The sequence below is a fragment of the Marmota flaviventris genome, chromosome 1 (genome assembly GCF_047511675.1).
Source record: "Marmota flaviventris isolate mMarFla1 chromosome 1, mMarFla1.hap1, whole genome shotgun sequence".
In the NCBI taxonomy this organism is placed as follows: domain Eukaryota; kingdom Metazoa; phylum Chordata; class Mammalia; order Rodentia; family Sciuridae; genus Marmota; species Marmota flaviventris.
The window spans coordinates 1,972,253-1,993,037 of record NC_092498.1 but is presented as its reverse complement, the minus strand read 5'-3'; the positions used below and the strand labels follow the sequence as shown (position 1 = coordinate 1,993,037).

The 20,785-nt window shown below is 38.1% G+C and overlaps 1 protein-coding gene across 11 annotated transcripts in view; it reads right to left on the bottom strand.

Annotated features, from left to right (window-relative positions):
- The window catches only part of Lmbr1 (limb development membrane protein 1), a 166,668-nt gene that overhangs the window by 39,224 nt on the left and 106,659 nt on the right, over positions 1-20,785 (bottom strand). For all 11 annotated transcript variants that reach the window (XM_071610652.1, XM_071610653.1, XM_027951298.2 and 8 more), the window contains 3 exons: positions 18,472-18,544; positions 4,745-4,825; positions 151-227 (listed from right to left, as the gene is read on the bottom strand). In XM_071610652.1, the coding sequence (XP_071466753.1) occupies positions 151-227; positions 4,745-4,825; positions 18,472-18,544 (231 nt within the window). The remainder of the gene's footprint in view (positions 1-150; positions 228-4,744; positions 4,826-18,471; positions 18,545-20,785) is intronic.

The following is a 20,785-nucleotide window of genomic DNA, read 5'->3' as shown; positions in this document are numbered from 1 at the left end:
CTTTGCTCTAACAAAGGTATAAACACATTTTAATCTTGTTCGATAGAAAATCTTGTTCACTAGAAACCATTTAGCTGAAAGTTACAATACTCAAAGGCTAAAGTAAATAAAATATAATATGCTTTATGAAGAATGCAAATAAATTCTTACTGTCTCAATAAGAAGTAAAATCATAACAGCGGGATACACCAAATTTCTTTCCCATGCTGAAGCCTTTTTTCGCCTCTCTATTAGAAGGAAAAAACAAGACAAAAATTTCAGAAATTTCTAAAAATTATCTCCAGATTTATATTTTCATCCCATCATGATATTAGCAGTATGCATTATTTTTTCCCATTTTGAAAAGCATAAATTACTTTCAATTTTCCTTCATAAATTACAAAAATCAGAGTTTTAACATCAGTTTGTGCCAGGAGCAGTGGCGTACACATAAAATCCCAGAGGCTAGGGAAGCTGGGGCAGGAGGATCCCAAGTTCAAAGCCAGCCTCAGCAAAAGTGAGGCGCTAAGCAACTCAGTGAGACCCTGTCTCTAAACAAAATAAAAACAGAGCCGGATATATAGTCCAGTGGTTAAGTGCCCCTTAGTTCAATCCCTGGTACAAAAAAAAAAAGAATCAGTTCACTATGTTAAACAGCTCAATTCTGGGAGGCCTAAATTTTATCCCTGTAAAGACAATTCCATTTTTATGTAAACATACTGTAAATATACAGCTTACTTTGAAATACAGAAAGCTTTGTATTTGGTATAGATATACATACTGACATAGACATACCCTTGAATGAGTACAATAACATACATAAACTTTCCTCTAGCCTCAGGGACACTCCCAGCTTTCTGAAGGCTAGAAGTAGACATCCATGGCTAGATATCAAGGACACCATGAACTATACCAGTCCCCCTGCCAAGAACACCTGGACAAAGGAAATTCCACTTTTAAAGCATCTGCATTAAGAGACCAGAAAGCTACCCAGATAGGAGAATTAGGAGCCAATATTCTCTGAATTGTGTGCAGGTGAGCCCCCCATGTACACCACTTTATCCCAAAGGTGTTTTTCAATAAGCAGCTGGCATGGACCCATGAGACTCAGAGATCAAGCAGAAATCAGTAGTCAGAAGACAACGAAGTTAAAGCAAAACTCTCAGAAAACTCAAAAGGGCCAGGAAGACAAACCCTGGAGTTTGGGGCTACCAGGGCAGCCAGAATTTGAGATGCCACCATTATAGAGAGAAAGGAAGGGCAAAGAAGAGAACCTGACATGCAGACCCACTCTCCCAGAAAGCCTCAGTAGCCAAGAGACTGTGGAGAGCAGAAGGATGCAGCCCTGGCTGGAAGCCCAGCAAAGCTCTGCTGGCTCAAGTTTCTTGAGAAGCAAGCTAGAGTTCATTAAAAAAGCCTGATCAAAATAGCCAGGTTTTCAGTGAGGACCAATGAAATGCCATAACCCAGGATCAAGGTCACGCTGGAAACAGACCAGCCCAGAAGGACTAAGTTTTTATATCCCACTCTACTGCCCACCAGAGGCCAAAGTGAAACTGCTCAGAAAGAAGAAAACAGCATTCAATTTCTATGATTCTGTGAGAAAAGTCTAGCTTTGAGTCAAACATGTCCAGAAGGCAGGATAAAGAGGAAGACACACCCTCAGTTGGTCCACTTATGGACTTATCAGAAAGAGGCCTGAAATGATTGATAGGTTCAATAAGGTAAGTGACAAAATGGAAAATTTCACAAGTAAGTTTGAACCAATAAAAATAATCAAACATGAATTCTAGAACTGGAAAAAAACTATAACAAAAATTAAGAGTTCAACAGATAGTTTGGAATAGTTATGGCATAGCTGAAAAGATGGTGAAATAGAAAACAAGGCTTGCAGAAAGTATCACAGTTGAAACATGGAAATGAAAAAGGAGGAACATATGGACAAGAATAAGAGTGAAAATGTCTGCCATGTACATAACTGAGAGAATGAGGCAGAAACAGTGTTTGATGAGATGATGACCGATAATTCTCCCAAGTGGGTGAAGGACATCAAGCCACAGTCATGAAGGCACAGAGATCTTAAGAACCATAATCAAGAAACCAAAAAAATGCATACACATGAAACAAACAAACAAACAAAAAATCTGAGCACATCAGTGTAAAACAGCTAAACAAAGACAAAAAGGAAATATTTAAAGCTCTTCGAAAACCAACAATATGACTTTAAACCAGAAACCAGAAGACACTGGGATGACATCTCCACAATGCGGAAAAGAAACAAATAAGAATTCTCCATTCTGTTAAAAAATGCCCTACAAAGTGAATGTTTCCAGACAAACAGAAACTGAAAGAATCACTGCAGGACACATGTATTAAGTGAAATTCCAAAGAGTGTTTCCAAGCAGAAGCTAGAAGGGCCCTGCAATCACAGAATGGAACATGTGATGAGAACACCAATGGAACACCATGTCCAGCCACTACATTGGTAAACATTTAAAAGTTCTACATTGTCAAGTGTTAGCAAGGATGGGGACAATAGGGAATCCTACTATGCCTAGTAGGAATGCAAAATAATGCAAATACTTAGGAAAGAACTTAGCATTTATCTATAAAAGTGAATATACTTAAGTACAATGTAATTCACTTCTAGAGTGTGTCCTGAAAAAAACATACACTAAAAGACACGCACAAAAATGCTTAAACAACATTATTCTTAAAAGCAAAATACTGGAAACATATCCGAAATCCATCCACAGTAAAATGACTAAGATAACTTGAGGCAATATAATATTACTTACAGAAATTAAAATGAACATATCTGATTTTGAAAACCTAATTCTGGACTTTTGAGGATGGAATGACAGGGCACAGATTTGCCATCCAGCCTGAAAGAATTAAGAACCAGAAAGAACCCATATTTGAAATGACAGTTTTCAAGACAGTAGACTTCTTATTGGGGCAGGACAGTGATCCCTGAAGATGGGAAACAAAGAGTATAAGTCTGTTTGACCAACCTTCTTGTGAGACCCCAGACCATGGCACAGGGAAGATGAACCCAAGGAGAGATGTGCTCATTCCTGAGCAGAAGACCTGAGGGGACCAACCTGCTGAAGCACACAGAGCACCGTCCCTGAGAGGAGACTGCAGCACAGGCAGAGAACGCCCAGGCCTGCAGAGGGCCAGCCATGTGCTCAGTAACGATCAGATCAGACACGTCAGGAAACACCCCACACAAAAGGAGGAGGGAACAGAACTTGGCAATCAGCAAGGGCCAAGAACAGTGGCTGCCTAAGAGGCAGGGGACAATCAGCCCTGAATGTGACAGAGCTCTCATCTGGCCTCATAAGGCTTCACACCAAGACACAGTAACATCACATGGTTTACAAGTAAATTCGCTGCTCTCCAAAACAAAATGCCTCACTTCTGGAAGTAACAAAAATGGCACCCAAGCCAGGCGAGGTGGTGCATAGCTGTAATCCCAGTGGCTTGGGAGGCCGAGGCGGGAGGATGGCGAGTTCAAGCCTCAGCAAAAGCGAGGCATTAAGCAATGCAGTGAGACCCTGTCTCTAATAAAATACAAAATAGGGCTGGGGGTGTGGCTCAGTGGTCGAGTGCCCCTGAGCTCAATCCCCAATATCCCCCAAAAAAACAGCACCTCCAAAACTTTCAAATCAAAAACTACCAAGCAAGCAAAGAAGCACAAAATGCTACCAATAATGAGGAAGAAAATCAATCCAAACTTTTCAAGAATCAACACAAATGTTAGACTTATCAAACAAAAACATTCCAAGTGGTGTCATGATTATGTTCCTTATTTTCATAAAGGTGGAAGACAGAGACTGAAATGTTAATTAGAGGTGTGAAAGATACCAGACCCAAAGAGAACTTACAGAAATGAAAACTGCACTCTCTGATGCAAATTATAAACCCTAGTAACTGGGAATAGAAACACACATGGGTCAGATATGCAGAAGGCAGGTCAGACCTGTAGAATAAAGATTAGTGAAAGGACAGTCAAAGACCAACAAAAATGAAACAAAAAGAAAAGAGATAAAAAGCACAGAAGCATCCTCAAGCTATGAGCTAATCTACATATAACTTGAGCTCCTGATAAAAGGGTAGGGAGACAAGGAAAAATATATTTGCAGAAGTTAACAGCCAACAATTCTCCAAATTAGATGAAAGTATAAATTCCCAGATCTGAGAGACTCAATAAATCCAAAGAATACAGCACACTGAAATGCTCATCATAAGAAGATTGCCCAAAATTAACAGTAAAGAGGTATCCTAATAGCAGATACATAAAAAAGATATATTAAAAGATAAGTATGGCCTGGGGCTGGGGCTCAGTGGTAGAGCACTTGCCCACCGGCGCGTGAGGCACTGAGTTCAATCCTCAGCACCACATAAAAATAAAAGATATTGTGCCCACCTATAACTAAAAAATAAATATTAAAAAAGATAAGTTTTACAGATTATTTATTATAAATAATGTAAATGAGAAGACAGAAGAGTAACACCTTTGAGAATTAGCATCTTTGAAAGTTATTAGTATATACACACAAAAAAGTGAGTGAATATATAACTGCCCTCTTCCCAAATGAAAAGACAGTCTTTACTAATGACTTTACACAGAAAGTTCTAACATAATCTAAAGATTTTGCAAATTTTCTAGTATCTCAGACTACACCAAAGAAAGGTCTTTAAAGACAATACATAAGAAAAGTGTTTAAAGATCAATACATAAGAAAAAGAAGTACAGTACCTAGTTTTGTCTTAAGGGCCTTTACATTTTCAAGTTCCTGTTCCAAGTCCATTATGTTGTATTCCACCGATGAAGACAGACCTACCCAAAGCAAAAATATTTAGAAATATAACAACAGAACCCTTAGCACATTAGAACATTATTGCAAATCCTGATAATTGGGAATAAAAACAAATGTTGCTGTGATTTATTAAAAGAACATTCACATATTTATTATTTAAAACATCCAGGTTCTTCTTGATTAAAAATGTTTCCTAGAAAATTTCTTAAGTTGATAAAATTCTTACTTGATCTATTATTAATCTTTTATTAATTGTAAGAGCATCACATGCTTACTGTACCAAGTGGGAAAGAACCAAGGTCTCCTCCTCTCCCTTCTCCTCCTTAGTGACCACCATCACCAGCACAGCTGACGCTTCCTTACCTTTCTTCATTTTTGTGCTTAGCTTTCATCATATATTGTTGTGCATTTTATATTAATAGGACCAAATAAGATGCTTTACTTGACCATTTGCTGTCCTTTTCAATGCTACATCCAAGTTGACACATAGGGCCAACTCCATAATAGCTGAATAACATTCCATAATAGGAATGTACTACAATTTTACTCAAAATTATTCCATTTGTGAATATTCAGGTTTTCTTCATTATTTGCCACTACAAACAATGTTGTAATAAAAATTATCATATGCACATCCAGTATGTTTTGATTCTATTATTTTTGTATGACAAGTTCTCTAAATTCATATCAGAGTCAAAGGTGTGAGCATTTAGTTTTATAAGATATTTAAAGGTTACATTGCCAAAATAGTGCCATTTACTGTAATAATTTAATTTACTGTAATAGTTTATATTTCCATCAATAACTTTTGAAAGTACCTGTTTTCTAGTCTCTTCCCCAGCACTGGAAGTGATGGGTGACAAGTACCTTCCCACTGCTACTTAACACGTCCTTTCCTTGATGTGACTGACCACATTTCCACCTGGGCATCCCCCCTACTCAGGTCTTCTGCTGCTTTCTCTAATGGTTTGCACATAATATCTCCCTATTCTTGTTGATTTATCTTTTAAACTCTGCGACAGATAAGTTAAAATCCCCAGCACACCTGTGCTTTGGTCAGATTTCCTCAGTTCTGCAGAAGCTTCTCCTCATGAACCTGTATTAGCTGCTGAGGTTTCTCTTTGTTGTCATACCTATCACTGCTGCATCTTCATTATGAATCACACCTTTTACCACTTCATGTGCCCCCCCCCATCTGCAATGCTTTATAACTAAAATTCTATTTTATGGCCTTAAATTCTAATTTTTTTTATTTGTCTTGCTTGCATATTCACATACCTACATACATACACACACACACACAAGCGCGCGTGTTTTCTCTTATCCAATCGAAACTTATTTGAGGTTTAAAACCCACATCATTGGTTATTGTAACTGAAATTGATTCCCTGGTTAAAACGGAAAAGGAACTCATGAGATATAGCAAGAAACTTGCCAGTGAGGCAAACAGAGGACACCAGGCAGCTGGAACCGTCAGCGCAGGACCATCAGGATCTCCCTCCATGGTCACTGCAAGAGGAATCTGCCCAACCACTTTCAGTCTTTAAGCTGTTGGGGTCAGGAATGAAAGCCCACAGGGCAAGTGCCCTAAGGACAGGGCTCAGAGTGACCCTTGAGCAAGTGTCCTAAGGACAGGGCTCAGATGACCCTTGAAGGTTCAGTTCCTTGGCTAGAAGAGGTGGAGAACTTTGAAAAGCAATCCCACAGATCTTATCTAATGAGAAAACTCAAGTCAAAGTTAGGTGCTTTCCTGGAAGAAAGGGCAAATGGAGCCTGCAGCCAACATGAGGAACGCATGTTGAACGACCCAGCCTGACTGGGCCTGCTCTGTAACAGTGGAATTCAGGTGGTTTACATCCTTAAGATCTGATTCCGCATTTAGAATAACTCGGCGTGGCAGTCGGTACACTTCCATTTCCACCTTCCTCACTGTACACATCACTGTAACAACAGAAATGCTACCCACTGCTTGCCCCTGTAGAAAACTATGATCAGCTTTCTTTTTTAACATTCTTCTACCCCCAGAATTAGAAATTATTTCTTTTCATTTACTTATTAGTTTTCTATGTATTTATCACCAATTCAAACTTTGCACCAATAGTCTCTATTTTCTCCTGGGTTTTATATTCTTTGGAATTTCATTATCTTGACAGAGCTTCTCCTAGAGTCTGGGACTTGCCCGCTCCAGAGACTGCTGCCTCTGCCATCTAGGGCTGCCCTTCTTGCAAGCCCCATCCTCTCCCCCTCACTTAGGTGGTACGTGTCCTCCAGTGGCTTGCTGAGAACGGATGAATGGGAGGAAAATCACATGAGACCGCACAAATGGGAATACCTTTCTCTCGCCATTTGCTTAAATACAGAGTTGGGTGTGTACTGGGCTAAAACTTTTCTTTCAGAGTTCTGAAGCCACTGCTAGGTTAAGAAGCCTGCTGCTGTTCTTATTCCTGCCCCTTTGTGTGTCTTATGAGTCGTGCTTGCGAGTCCCACTGTGAAGTACACAGCATCTGAGTTCCCGATGTTCTCGCTGTGAGTCCATCTTCATGTGTGCTGTTCAGTGCAAGACGAGCCCTCCCTCTGGATCTCCAAACTCATGTCCCTCAAATTGAAAATTTTCTTGATTTTGTATTTTTTCTGCACTATTCCTTCTCTTCTCCCTATCTGGAATTCCTGCTAGCCATATATCAGATCTCCTGAAGTAGCTCTCTAATATTAACTCTCCTATTTTCCCTATTTTTGTCATTTTGACCAATTTCCTGGAACAGTTCAATATTCTAAGTATGCTATTGCTTCTAATTTTCAAGAATCCCTTCCTGCTCACAAGATTCCTTTCTCAGGAATACAATCCCTGTCCCTAGGGATATGAAGAGGGAGTTTATGATGAGCTGTTCTTCTCCCATGCATATTCTGTCCCCCAAGTGCTCTTGTTTGCTGTGCCACAGAGAGGCTTTCCCCCGACAGTCTGGTGAACCTCAGTTGTCTGTTCCTGTTTAAGAATGAAGCAACAGATCTGGGGCTGGGGCACAGTGGCAGAGCACTTGCCTAACACAGGTGAGGCACTGGGTTTGATTCTCAGCACCACATAAAAAATAAATAAAGGTTAAATTCTTAAGTAAATAAATAATGAAGCAACAAAAATGCCAATTTGAAGCTCAAGACTCTGTGGATTGGACTGACAATGGTGACACTTCCTGTAGAATCATCTAGCTAACAGCTTATTGCTGGATGTGTAGCGCTTTCCTCCTAGACAAGACAGATCCTCAGCTAAGACCCTCCTTCTCCCCCACAGGACTGAAGCCTGGCTGTCTGGGTGAGGACAGGGAGCCTGTGCATCTGTCTGTGGCACTCCCACCCTCACTGTACTGGGCTAAGACCTGCCCTCTGTTACCCTCAGAGTAACCCTCACTTCTCTCCTCAGGCGGGAGACAAGTGCCTGGAACCTTGCTCAGAGGGAGATGATGTGGGACTGAGACCCCTTCCCAATAGGCTTTTCAAGCAGCCCTCCTCACTGAGCTCACACTACTCTGCTTGGTGGTGCCACCCTCTGAGACTCTGGGGGAGACTAGCATATAGATCAAACACACCTGGCTTAGAGTCAGCTTTCTTGATTCTGCTAAATTGGCTTTTTCCAAAATTCTCTCAGGTCTGCTATATTCCAAAATTTTATTATAGTTTTCTTCTCTCAATTTTTTACCTCTGTAAGTGTATGCTTCTCTGAACCTCAGCGTTCCTATCTGTGAAACTGGGTGTATCTATTAGGAAGCTCACCACTAAATCAGAAAATTCAAAATAGCTTAAAAGTAAGGAAATAAGTTCACGTAATTAGCAGCTTGGAACATAGAGCAAGCTTCCAAGCGAGTTTTCCAGCAGCTCAACAGTGACATCAAGGGACTAAACTGTGCCACCCACATTTTGGCTGAGAGACTGGTGATCTTTCTCCTTTCCTTTAACTCTATAATTTCTATTTTGCTGTTTTTTTTCCTCTTTCCCCAGCTAGTGGAATTCATGTTTATCCTTTTTCCCCCCGTGTTAGGCACTTCAAAGTCACTTTCCCATTCTCATTCCATTACATATCCACACAACACTCTCCTAACTCCACAGGGATGCTTTCTAGGAAAAGCTCATGACTGTTTCATCTCATCATCACTCACTGCTCCCCACTCATCTCCCCAACTCCTTGATCTTGCTGAGGTTGTTTAACAAGATCAAGGAGTTGGGGAGATGAGTGGGGAGCAGTGAGTGATGCTTTAAAAATATTTAGCTTAATAGCCAGGTGTAGTGACACAGGCCTGTGATCTCAGCAACTCAGGAAGCTGAGGCAGGAAGATCGCAAGTTGGAGGCCAGCCCCAACAACTTAGTGAGACCATGTTTCAAAATAAAAACACAAAAATGGCTGGGGATGTGGTGGAGCACCCCTGGGTTCAATCCCCAGGACCCCTACAAAAAGAGACTTAGCTTAAGACTATTACTAGGGGGCTGGGGTTGTGGCTCAGTGGTAGAGTGCTTACCTAGCATGTGTGAGGCACTGGGTTCTATTCTCAGCATCACATATAAATGAATAAAATGAAAAGGTCCATTGATAGTCTTTTTTAAAAAAATATTTTTAGCTATTAGTAAATTGTTGCTTCAGTATGAAAGTTAGAAAAGTGCCTCGCACAAATTAACTACTCACTACACAGATGTGAAATGAATAAGCACTGCTTTTTTGCCTTAAGAGATGAATGGAATCTTTGAGATATGTGAGTTCTTAGAAGTAGTCTTTATCACCACCACCACCCCCCCAACTGTGGATGCTGTTCACTGATCCTTAGCAGGCTGCAAATGTCAAGTCTGACGTTGACCTGGTTTTACTTTGTAATTTTTCTATGTGAAAGTTTAAGACCCCCTGGCCCCAAGTCAATATTTTTGAAATTCAGGAATCTTGTAAGATAAAGCTGGATCTTTTAGATTTATTGTTTGGGGATGGGGGTGTGGCTCAGTGGTAGAGCATTTACCTAGAAGGTTTGAGACTCTGAGTTCAATTCCCAACACTGCTTGTATAAATAGTGATAACTATATTTTACTTTTTATCCCAATTCTTCATAAATTATACAGTACTATAATTAACACTCAATTAGCCTCTGTATTCCATTAGTATAATTCCAAACTACATGCCATTTCCTACACTTGTAAAGAACTATTATTCCAGTAACCAATACAAGGCCAGAAAAAATAACCTAATGATTGTTCATCAGAATAGATGATATTTCCATTGCCAATCTGAAACTAAATGAAAAAACATACATGTCTGCCTTATGAGTCCGCCTAAAAAAGCTCAATGCAAATGTCTAGGCCAGTCATTGAATGATTTTTCAGAGGAAAACAGCAAGTGACATTTCTGAAATTCTGTGCTTTCACTTCAGGAGGCCCACCTCTAGCCACACAACAGGTGATTAGTAAATACTGACTGGCCTATGAAAATCAAGAACACATCCCTATTATCCACAAACTAGGTGTGCTTTTGTTAAATGACAAGATTCATCTCTACCAGCACAGTATTCAAGGCCTTACCACCTTTATTACATGGTGATATACCAATATCTAAGTTTAAAAAGCAAGCTTTTGTGGGACAGAATATTTCATTAAAAATGACCAGAAGAAAATGATAGCTAGTGTGAGAAATTATGACATAATACAAATACATACTAGATGATTATATGAATTTAAGTTGTACTAAAAAATAAAAATATCCTGAAAAACTGTATTACCATTACTTTATTTCAAAATGAACCTAAAATGTCCAATGTCAACACTGTCTAGTCAATAAGCTGAATTGGTAGACAAAACCTGTTTAGACAAGTCGTGAAAAATAGAAAGGGATTCTCCAAGAAAACCACAAAGCAGCTCATTTAAGGTCAATTTAACGGTATTATTCTGTTTTTCTTCCAGCCCCGACATAAGATTTCACTACCTCAAAGGAAATTGTAAGAGTATCTATTTGCATTCCCCCCAGGTGATTGGCAGTTCAACACCAATTAGTTCAAAATTACACTGTTACTAGCATGCAATAAAAACAACACCTTTCATCTTTCTTACATAGGTAAGAATACCTTCAGAGCCAATAACTTTGATCAAATAAGTATTTTTGATCCTGCCCCACCCGTCTCTTTGGATTCAGGAAAACTAATAGCTAAAGGCAACTTTTCCCAGCTTTATTCTTAAGTTGAAAAACTAGTGTGGTATTAAAAATATCTTGCTTCCAAGATAACAGAATTTCCTAAAGTCCAGCATTTCTTCAATAACTAAACTTCCTTATGCCTTTTCTTAACACACAAGACAGACTAAATACATAAGACAACCTTCATACATTAAAGAGCAGATGCTAATTATTTAATTTAAAATATTCAATGTATTTTTAAAACAAATTTATATTCTCAAATGAACATGTAAACAATTTGAATAATTTAATGCAATACAATTTTCTCCCTAAACTAAGCTCAGTGTCCTAAACTTAGTCTCATAATGAATGTTATTTGAAATAGAGACCTCCAGTACACATTCTTCTTACATTTGACTTTTTAACATAACCAAAAATAGTTTGCTTAGAATATCTTATCCAAGTAACTCTTTTAAGAATTTGATCATATTTACAACTTTAAATATGACCAAACTGATCTCTATCCTTAAGAATGGGAGGTCACTCAAGTAGTGTTAATTATTTCCAATCACTTAGGCAAACAACTGTGCTTTTAAAGTCCAAGCTTCCTAATAATTCATATAGCAAACAGCCTCCATCTCCCTAACATCTTCCTGTGTACCACAGGCCCAACATTGACTGAGCCAACCCCTGAAAGCATGCAAAAACTGAAACCTCCTGTGCAAATATCTCATGTCCATTTTGCATGAACTAAAGTTATTGCAATCCACAAAGGAGAGAGAGAGCCCATACACCAAAACTTTTCCTATGGCTATTTCATTCAGAATTCTGGTATTTGTTAAAGTAATAGTTTCTATTTATTTTATGACACTTATTATTATTTATGATACTTTTTATGGTGTAGATGGACACAACACAATGCCATCTACAATTATGTGGTGCTGAGGATCGAACCCAGGTCCCGCCCGTGCTAGGCGAGCACTCTAGCACTGAGCCATAAAAAGTAATGTAAGATTTCTGATACCCAACAGAATTGTGAAAATGCAAATATACTTTCACTATTAATGACTGCAAGCATGATGGAAATTATTAAGCAGTAAACTTTAGGAATGTTATTTAGTGTTATACACAATTAAAATAGTGGTTTGGCTTTTTTCTACTTCAAATATAAGCTTGATAGAGCTTAAACTATATAAGATGTTAAGACCATTCTTAATGGTAGATTCACATATGCTACCATTAGGAACAGCACCTCCATGTACACTGTGGTTGTGCATAATAAATCCATCTTCTGTTACCTAAGTTTGGATTATTTTTACAGTATGACTTCTTTCTCTAAATTTCATAGAAAATGATACTTAATGCATTATTCTAATTTGTTATTACAAAACATTCCTCCTCTACTCATATTGGAATAGTTTATATCTATTAGCTTATATCTTTACAGTTACCTCATTTTCTCTCGCAACAAATAATTTGTTTGGACCACATTTTAACGTCATGAAACTGATTAAAGGGCCCAAGAGGCTGAGTAAGTTATATAGCAAGCATCTATCACTGTTTCAGCCCCTGTACAGAAATGATTTCTGCAGGCATCTGATCGCTTCCAGGATGTCTGACTTCATCCAGGCATTTTTCACAATGGTCCAAAGTTTGAGAATGTCAAGACAGTCTCCCTTCAGTGGTATATAGAAATATATATAAATTTCTTAGAATGACCACTGCCAAAACCTAGAAGAATGCCCAAAAAAAGCCAAGATGAAAGTAATGCAGAAGACATAGAATAAAATATAAGAAAACTTTTCTTTTTGTAATATTTATTTTTTAGGTGTAGATGGACACAACACAATGCCTTTATTTTTATGTGGTGCTGAGGATCGAACCCGAGTCCCGCCCATGCTAGGCGAGCGCTCAACCGCTGAGCCACAATCCCAGCCCCAAAGAAAACTTTTCGTATAAAGTGTTACATGAAAGACATCAGATAAGCAAAGACCAAATTGCACACCGACCTGCCTGTGATAGCAGGAAATGCCTCTGACGGGATGCGTGACCCTAAAGCAGACACAGACCCCATTCTAAGCCCTGGCACCTTCATATGCCCCCCGAAAATTCAAACTAGGCTATAAACAGGAAGACTGGAGGACTGTCGTCACAGTGAGAGCATCTGAGGGGTCACCAAGTTTCAGGAAAAGCTGCACAGCACATGACTTGCTCTTTCTAACCCTATACATTTCAGAATACAAGGGCATTGAAACCCAGAACTCAGCAAAAATGAAACAACCACCTCTGCCATACTCTTTAAGAATAAAGAATATAAGCTTCAATGGAAAAGGCTTCTTAAAAAGATTAGAATCAAGTAGGAAAGTAATTGCTACAAAAATGATATACTAACTTTTTATCATGATGATGAAAATAGTATCTAACAAAATTGAACCAAATTATTAAGTTCAAAGGCTACAATATTTTTAAATAAATTACATTAAAAGGATTGTGGAGGTTTTGAACTTAAACAACAAAAAATAATTTCTATTCATTATGGTACTTCTAAAGTTACCCAGTACACCCATAGGCTATACACACACGAAAGCTAATTATTTCAATTAATGCTGTTGCATTACCTAAACATTTAAACATGTTAATGATATATGTATCCTCTTAACACTGGGAAGGAATTACAGAAGATTTTCTACTACAATTACTGTAATGGGACTTGCTGTTGAGCTCCTGCTCACGGGTCATGGAGTAGAAATGGTTCTTGATTGCTCATGTTCCATGGATACAAGAGGGAAACCACCTTATTTCTGTTATAGCGCATATGGTTCTCCTGCCCCCTCAACCTTGGTGTGTCTGTTGCAGTCCCACTCTGGGCCTTCCTAATATTCTCCAGGAGATTTTGTTTTTTACTCTCTCACCAAATTTTACTTCCCCCACCTTCTTCACTTCTATGGTAAAATGATACTCTCCATCCTGGGCATTTTCCATTTAAAGGAAATGGAGGGGGAAGGGTAAGGAAAAGCTGTTAGGGGAAGTGGCATGTTGGGTTTCCACACTGAAGAATGATAGGAAACAGAGTACCAGAGGAAGTGAGCTGGAATAGCAGGTGGTAGCACGATTCCTGAATGTAGGAAATGTGAGAACTTGAGTTACTGCTGAAGGCCAGGACCAAGTCATGTCACAGGCAGACAAAGCTTCACAAAAGAGAGGGCAAGGCATTTCCCAGAGTGCTGTAAATGTCATGAGCAGGACACCAAAATCACCATGGACACGACATGCACGGAATCCAAGAGTGCTCAGGAATATGGAGCTAAAAAGTCCAAAGAGGGCAGAAATGGCCTGGAAGGAAAGGGGGTGACAGAAACAGGTCACGGTCTGAGAGCATAAGATTCCAAGGTTTGGAAAACAGCAAGGAAGACAAAAGGGCACATACCAAACCCCAGGAGTAAAGGGAGAGATTTGGGAAAGAAGACAGCCAACTCACAAAGTGGTCAGGGAGACTGATGGTGCTAGGGAGAGCCATATTTCTCTGAGGAAGAAGAAGGTTGAGGATCCAGGGTTTCATTAACAGGTTAACACTCAGTGTCAAATGGCACAAGCAGAAAGCTTCAGGTGCCAGGGGAAAGTGGAACATCAGATCAGAAACGTGATGTACCGAGACACAGGGGCAACAGTCCTGAAGGCAAGAATTCTGCCTCTATGTTCTGGGCTCTTGATACTGACCACCTGTGATAGAAGGGCAGCGAGAAAAACATGCCCATCAGCCCTGAGTCTCAAGGCGGAAAGGAGGGGAGATGTGTGCTGAGGGACAGAGAGGGTGGGAGTCTTTCCAGATCACAGAAGTTCTACAGACATCTCTTCACCCCCTCCATGCTGATGGGGACACAAGGCAGGGGCTATCTTAGCCAAAGGGGTACAACTGTAGAGCCAAAGGAGTGAGGCTTTGTGTTACCTTCCTGCTCACGAACACACAGAACTACTCCCCCACATCTTTTTCTTAAGTGTTGATGCACTAGAATAAGTCTTTATATGTTCTTATCCCTTTTCTTCCTTCTTCAGTCAACTGGTCTATGATCTTGAGACTTGGAGTCTTAATTCATCTGCACTACATTTGACCCTTAAAAGATATGCAGTAAACAAAAAGGAGGAGGCAGTAGAGAGTGGTAACAGGATGGCTTCTTTAGTATACTGATAAACACCGCAATAGTGCAAGACTTTGCTTTACTGACACACTTTATGGAAATGACAATATTAACAGGAACAAAGCCTCTTAAACAAAGCTTTGAACCTATAGCACCCTCCATGTTATGAAAATCTATTCTTGCTTTTTTCTCTATACATCAATATATTAAGAACAATATATTAAGAACACTGGAGAAGACATAGTTAAGACATAGTTAAGCATTCCATCTTACAGCTATACTGATATTTTTTAAATGAGGCATGAAAATTCAACTCCAATAACACAGTAACTGCTACTCAAGCCTTACTACCTTAAAAAAAAAAAATAGTAGCAGGATTCCTACTACTCCCTTGATATTGTTTAAATGTCATAATTTTTTCAAGGAACTGTAAAACTGAACTGAAGGAACCACACAGATGTCCCAGAGATTCCTATGATGTGCATCACGCGTCCCATCCCTCTCAGTATGCCATTGACAAACACCATCCTGAATTCTATGATACATCAGCACTCATACTTTGTATTTTAAAGTCTTTTTACTTTCGTTATTCTACAATTATCTTCAATGGCAATAAAAAATAGAGACTTCTATTTTAGAATTTAAAATATAAAGTAACTTACAACAAAATATATTTGAAATGATACTAGGTCAAATAAAATACATGAGGATGGTTTATCCTACCAACCTATCTCTGTACTTTCTTTAAAAATAGCAAATTATGAAAATCTGTTCTTGCTTTTTTCTCTACACATATTGATCAATATATTCTACAGAATCTTGCAGTTGTTTTTTTTTTTTTTTTTGGTGTGTGTGGTGCTGGGAATCTCGAACCCAGGGCCTTGTGCATGTGAGACAAGTGCTCTACCAGTTGACCTATATCCCCAGCCCCAGAATCTTGGAATTCTTTTTTTTTTTCTTTTTAATTTTTTTGTAGTTGTAGATGGACAGAAGCCTTTATTTTGTTTATTTTTATGTGGTGCTAAGGATCAAACCCAGTGCCTCATATATGCTAGGCAAACGCGCTGCCTCTGAGTTACAGCCCCAGCCTTGGAAGATTATGAATCTTGCAATTCTTAATCCCTGTTAGTCAAAACATCAATTTTGCCACAGAATCATTTATGTATAATAATCAGTAACCATTTAGCCTATTATCTCCCACCTGAAATAGTCCACAATGGCTAACCAGCAGTAAAAAGCAAAATCATAACCTCTTCAGCACATCATCAAAGAGCTTTGTCAAAAAGGTCTTTAAAGACGCCCCACTAGGCTAGCCAGAGCACTCAGTGTCCTGACCTCTGTTACCCTCTCTACCCCAGACCATCCCCTCTGCCTTCTCCATGCTACTGGGATCTCGCTCTTACTTTGATGTGGCTGCATTTTGTATTATGGTTAGCTTTCTAGCCAGTGTTTTCCTTTTAATTTCTTTGGATATAGTGAACCACTTTTGAGTTGAGGCGTCAAAGGATTGAGGGATTCTGAAGGAACCCTTCCCTACCACGCAATAGGAAAGTGAGAATAGGCTTCATTTTTTATTTTTTGTCTTGATAAGACTTAATTCAAATTCTTTCATTCATGGAATACTATGTTTTACCCTTTCTTATCTAAGACAGAAATAACACACACCACAGGCTGAAACATGTCTGTATACTGCAGGAGGTAGTCTGACATCTTGCTAGAAAGCTAACCATAATATAAAATGAAGCCACATCAAAATAAGTGACTCAGGCTTGTTTACTACATAATAGCATGATCATCTAAAGAAGACAAATTTATTTCAATATTCACTTTAATAAAATTTTATAAACTTTTATAAAGCTGATGCTGTTGACTTAAGTTTGTAATTCTGAAATTAAGTAAGTTTAAATTTTAAAATAACTTTAATACAGTTAGAAAAATAAAAGACACATGGAGTTCTAGTCTTTGACACAATTTATCTGTACCAAATAAATAACTTAAGTTGATGAATTAATTTTCCTATTTGTAGTTAAGAAAATATGTGTGTGTGTGTGTGTGTGTGTGTGTGTGTGTGTGTACACACTCTAAGGTTTTAATTTAGTAATAGAAACTGGGCAGTCTGAATGAAGATTCAAGTAAAGAAAGCTGATGAAATTATTTCAAAGGACAAGTTATTGGAAATACATAAAAATGAATTTAAAAAATCTTCGCATTTTAACAAGAACCACAGAAAAGCCCCAATTTATATCTAGAGAGTCTTGTGTGGGATGCTTAATTGTTTTCTAAAAAGAGCACATTTTAAGAGGAAAACATAAATAATCCTAACATAATGCTAGTAATAAATAAAACAAAACATATAATCCAAACTGAATCATCAAGGAGTCTTCAAACCGAGCTTATCACATACATTTTCCAGGACTGAGAAACTGTTGAACACTGACAGAGACAGTTCAACTTTCCAACAAGATTTATTTTATTTTTTGATTCACTAATCTCTCTACCATATTTAGATATATTTCTCATATATATATAGATAGATAGATAGATAGTTGTTGATAGACCTTTATTTATTTATATGTGGTGCTGAGAATCAAACCCAGTGCCTCACACAGGCCAGGCAAGTGCTCCACCACTGAGCCACAGCCACAGCCCCTAGATATATTTCTTATTTCTCAATATTTCATTGTAAAAATAACTTTCCGTTCTATACCTACTCTTAAATTATGATTCTGAAACATAATTAGATATTAATCTGATCTTGGTGGAGAAAGGGTGGTTTTTCAACTTTTTAAAAAAATGCTACATAAGAGGAAAGTACAGGGTGAAAAATCACTCAGGTAAAATTAAAAGAAATTTACCTAAACTATGTCATTTCTCTGTTAAACTATCATTACACTTTTCTTCACTGGAAACCAAAAACAATACATAATTTGAAATGAAATTTTAGAATCTTTAATGTGCCTACTTAGTTACCAACTGATAGCCAACAGTATTCCTCAAGACAACAGAGTTCATAAGTAAAACTTTTGAGAGTCACGTTTGGCACCTTTGTGTCCAAGAAATATGCTACTCTTTATCTTAAAGATCTCAGCAGAATGGAAATGAAGTAGGGACATTACAGTCACTAATGCTGCATACAGACCAAACCACCTCTGCACTTGCAAACCACCTGAAGAGCTGGTGGTAGAAGGCTGCTGGCCCCCCAGTGGCCACTTTCTCTAGAGGCCAGCTGTGCTCATCACAATGTATCTACATCCAACTCTTGGCAGATCCCCTTCACCTGGAAGTCCCTTTGTTACTCTTAAGCCTATAAGAGGTTTGTATTTCTTTCTTTTAATTATCTGTTATTTTTTAATTAAACAGTTGTTACACTGGTCTAAATATGTAATATACATGTACCATTTAGCCGTCTCTGGAGTGCTTCTTCTTCTAGGGTAATTATATAAATTTGCTCATCCAGGTCTTCAAGAATCTAAATTTAAAGACAAAACTATTCAATTATATAACATTACAAAGTTCTTGTTTATTGACTATTTAAGCTACTTGGTCTATTATTTCAGATAATATATTCACTCAAATAACTAAGAACCCAAAATAAAATATCCAAACTATTTTATTTATAAATTAAGCATGTTTTATAGATGTTGTATTTATTTTCTACAATTTAGTGTATAAATAAACACATCAAAACTTTATTCTCACAAAATCTACATTCATATAAATTGGATATTGTTAAAGTTTAAACTAAAAACATCTGCAGTTTTCTCAATGGCAAACAAATGTATGAATTTTAAAGAGTCAAAAAGCTAAATATAGCAAATATGTCTTCATGCCAAAGCTGTTATTTTAGAGCGGGAAGGAATGATCATCTAGTCCAACATTTGTCCTCCCATTTATATTTACTGACAGAATTTCTAGTTCAAGGAGTCTATAAACTACATCAGTAACATGCAGAACCTTCCATTTATGTCATGTCTATACACTAAAAACACTCCATGAATATTGAACACTGATGATATCAAAATCAGCTGACTTAGTATTGGGAATAATATTAGCAAATTATATTTTTATATTGTGTACATAGCAAGTATGAATATGTAACAAATCCCACCATTATGTACAACTATAATACACCAAAAAAAATGTAGAAAAAATATAAAAATAAAGTCAATATTTTTTATCATCTCATTTGGACATGACCATTGCCAATATGTGCATATATAGAAATATACTGATCCTGTTAATCTATACAATGTTAATAATTATAATCTTTTAAAAATATAAGTTGAGACCAAAACAAACAAATCATCCAACAGACAGAACCCTAGAGAAATGGGTGTTTTTACATATAAGCCACTCACTATGAAGCCATACAATAGTAAGAAAAGAACCTCACTCGTCAATTACCGATTGTATGGAATATTACCTGCACTGTCTTAAAAACTGACAAAACCTAATGCTTCCAGTTCTGCCTTTGCTAACATAACCATCCTTCTATGAAAGGGGAAAACATGAAAGAAACCCAGAGCTGGTATCAATGTTCTCTATCATTCAAACTCAAAACTACTTACTCAATCATGAGGGGTTGGTGAACAAAGTGCAATAGTGGAAACTGTGTGTCCTTTCAGCTGCCTAATATGATATTCCTAAATCACTCAATCCCTATCACATCTGGAATTTTAATAGTTTATGTTATATTTATGTAAAGCAATCCAAAAATCCCCAGTCTTTCAATAAGTACTTATGGTCCTAGAACTAAGCTAATCAGTGGGTGGACATACCATTTCTTCCCCCAGGAAGCCTAAACCTGAAGGGGGCAACAAATAAATAATTAGGATGAATTAATGATGAATAAATAAGTAATGATAATGAATGACTGTCCTATGAGGGATAAGGAATGGGAAGAAGGGGAGGAGTCTTCTCCAGATAACCAACAGTGAGGCCTATCCAGGGAGACAATACTTAACCTGAGACAAGTGGCACATGCCAGAAGGTGTGATGGTCCTAAGGGAGCAACAGAGTGGCCCTCTGACAGAACCAGTTGGATAACAAATCAGAGGTGCCTACACAAGTGGACAGGGGTATACCTGTATGGATCATGATCGGAAGGCTCTCTCCTATCAAAGCGTTTCATCACTTTCTACTGTTTCGATTAGAACTGACCACTTCTGCTTGTTTTACTTGCAAATTACTGAATGTTACCTACCATCACAGGTGCTGAATGAGTGACAGCATTAGCAGGACAGAGGTTCATATGTCAAGTGCCCATGAGCATCATACCCTTGATTTCTACAATACCATAAAAACACTCCCACTATCACCATTTTATACTCCAAAAAAACAATAGCTTCCCAAGAAATGCTCTCTGCCTTCAAAGCCTTTGCTCTACTATGAACTAATGAGGGCTTAAATATGGGTCAGACATAGTCTTTGACCTCAAATGGTAGAAGAGGTCAAATGAATTCAAAAAGTAATTATAGGATTAAAATCAATGTCAAAAGCGAGACTTAAATAAAATGTTCTGAAAGGTTGGAGAAAGAAAGATTATTGCCAGTTAGGGAGAAGAAAGTCTTGGCCAGTGTGGCTGATGGCTGGAGCACATCACCCAGTGACCTGAACTGACAAGAGGAAGACAGGCCTTTCAACAAAGGAAACCATACAAGAAACACAGAGGAGGAGAGGTCCACTCTGCAGGAAAGCAGCAATGTTACTC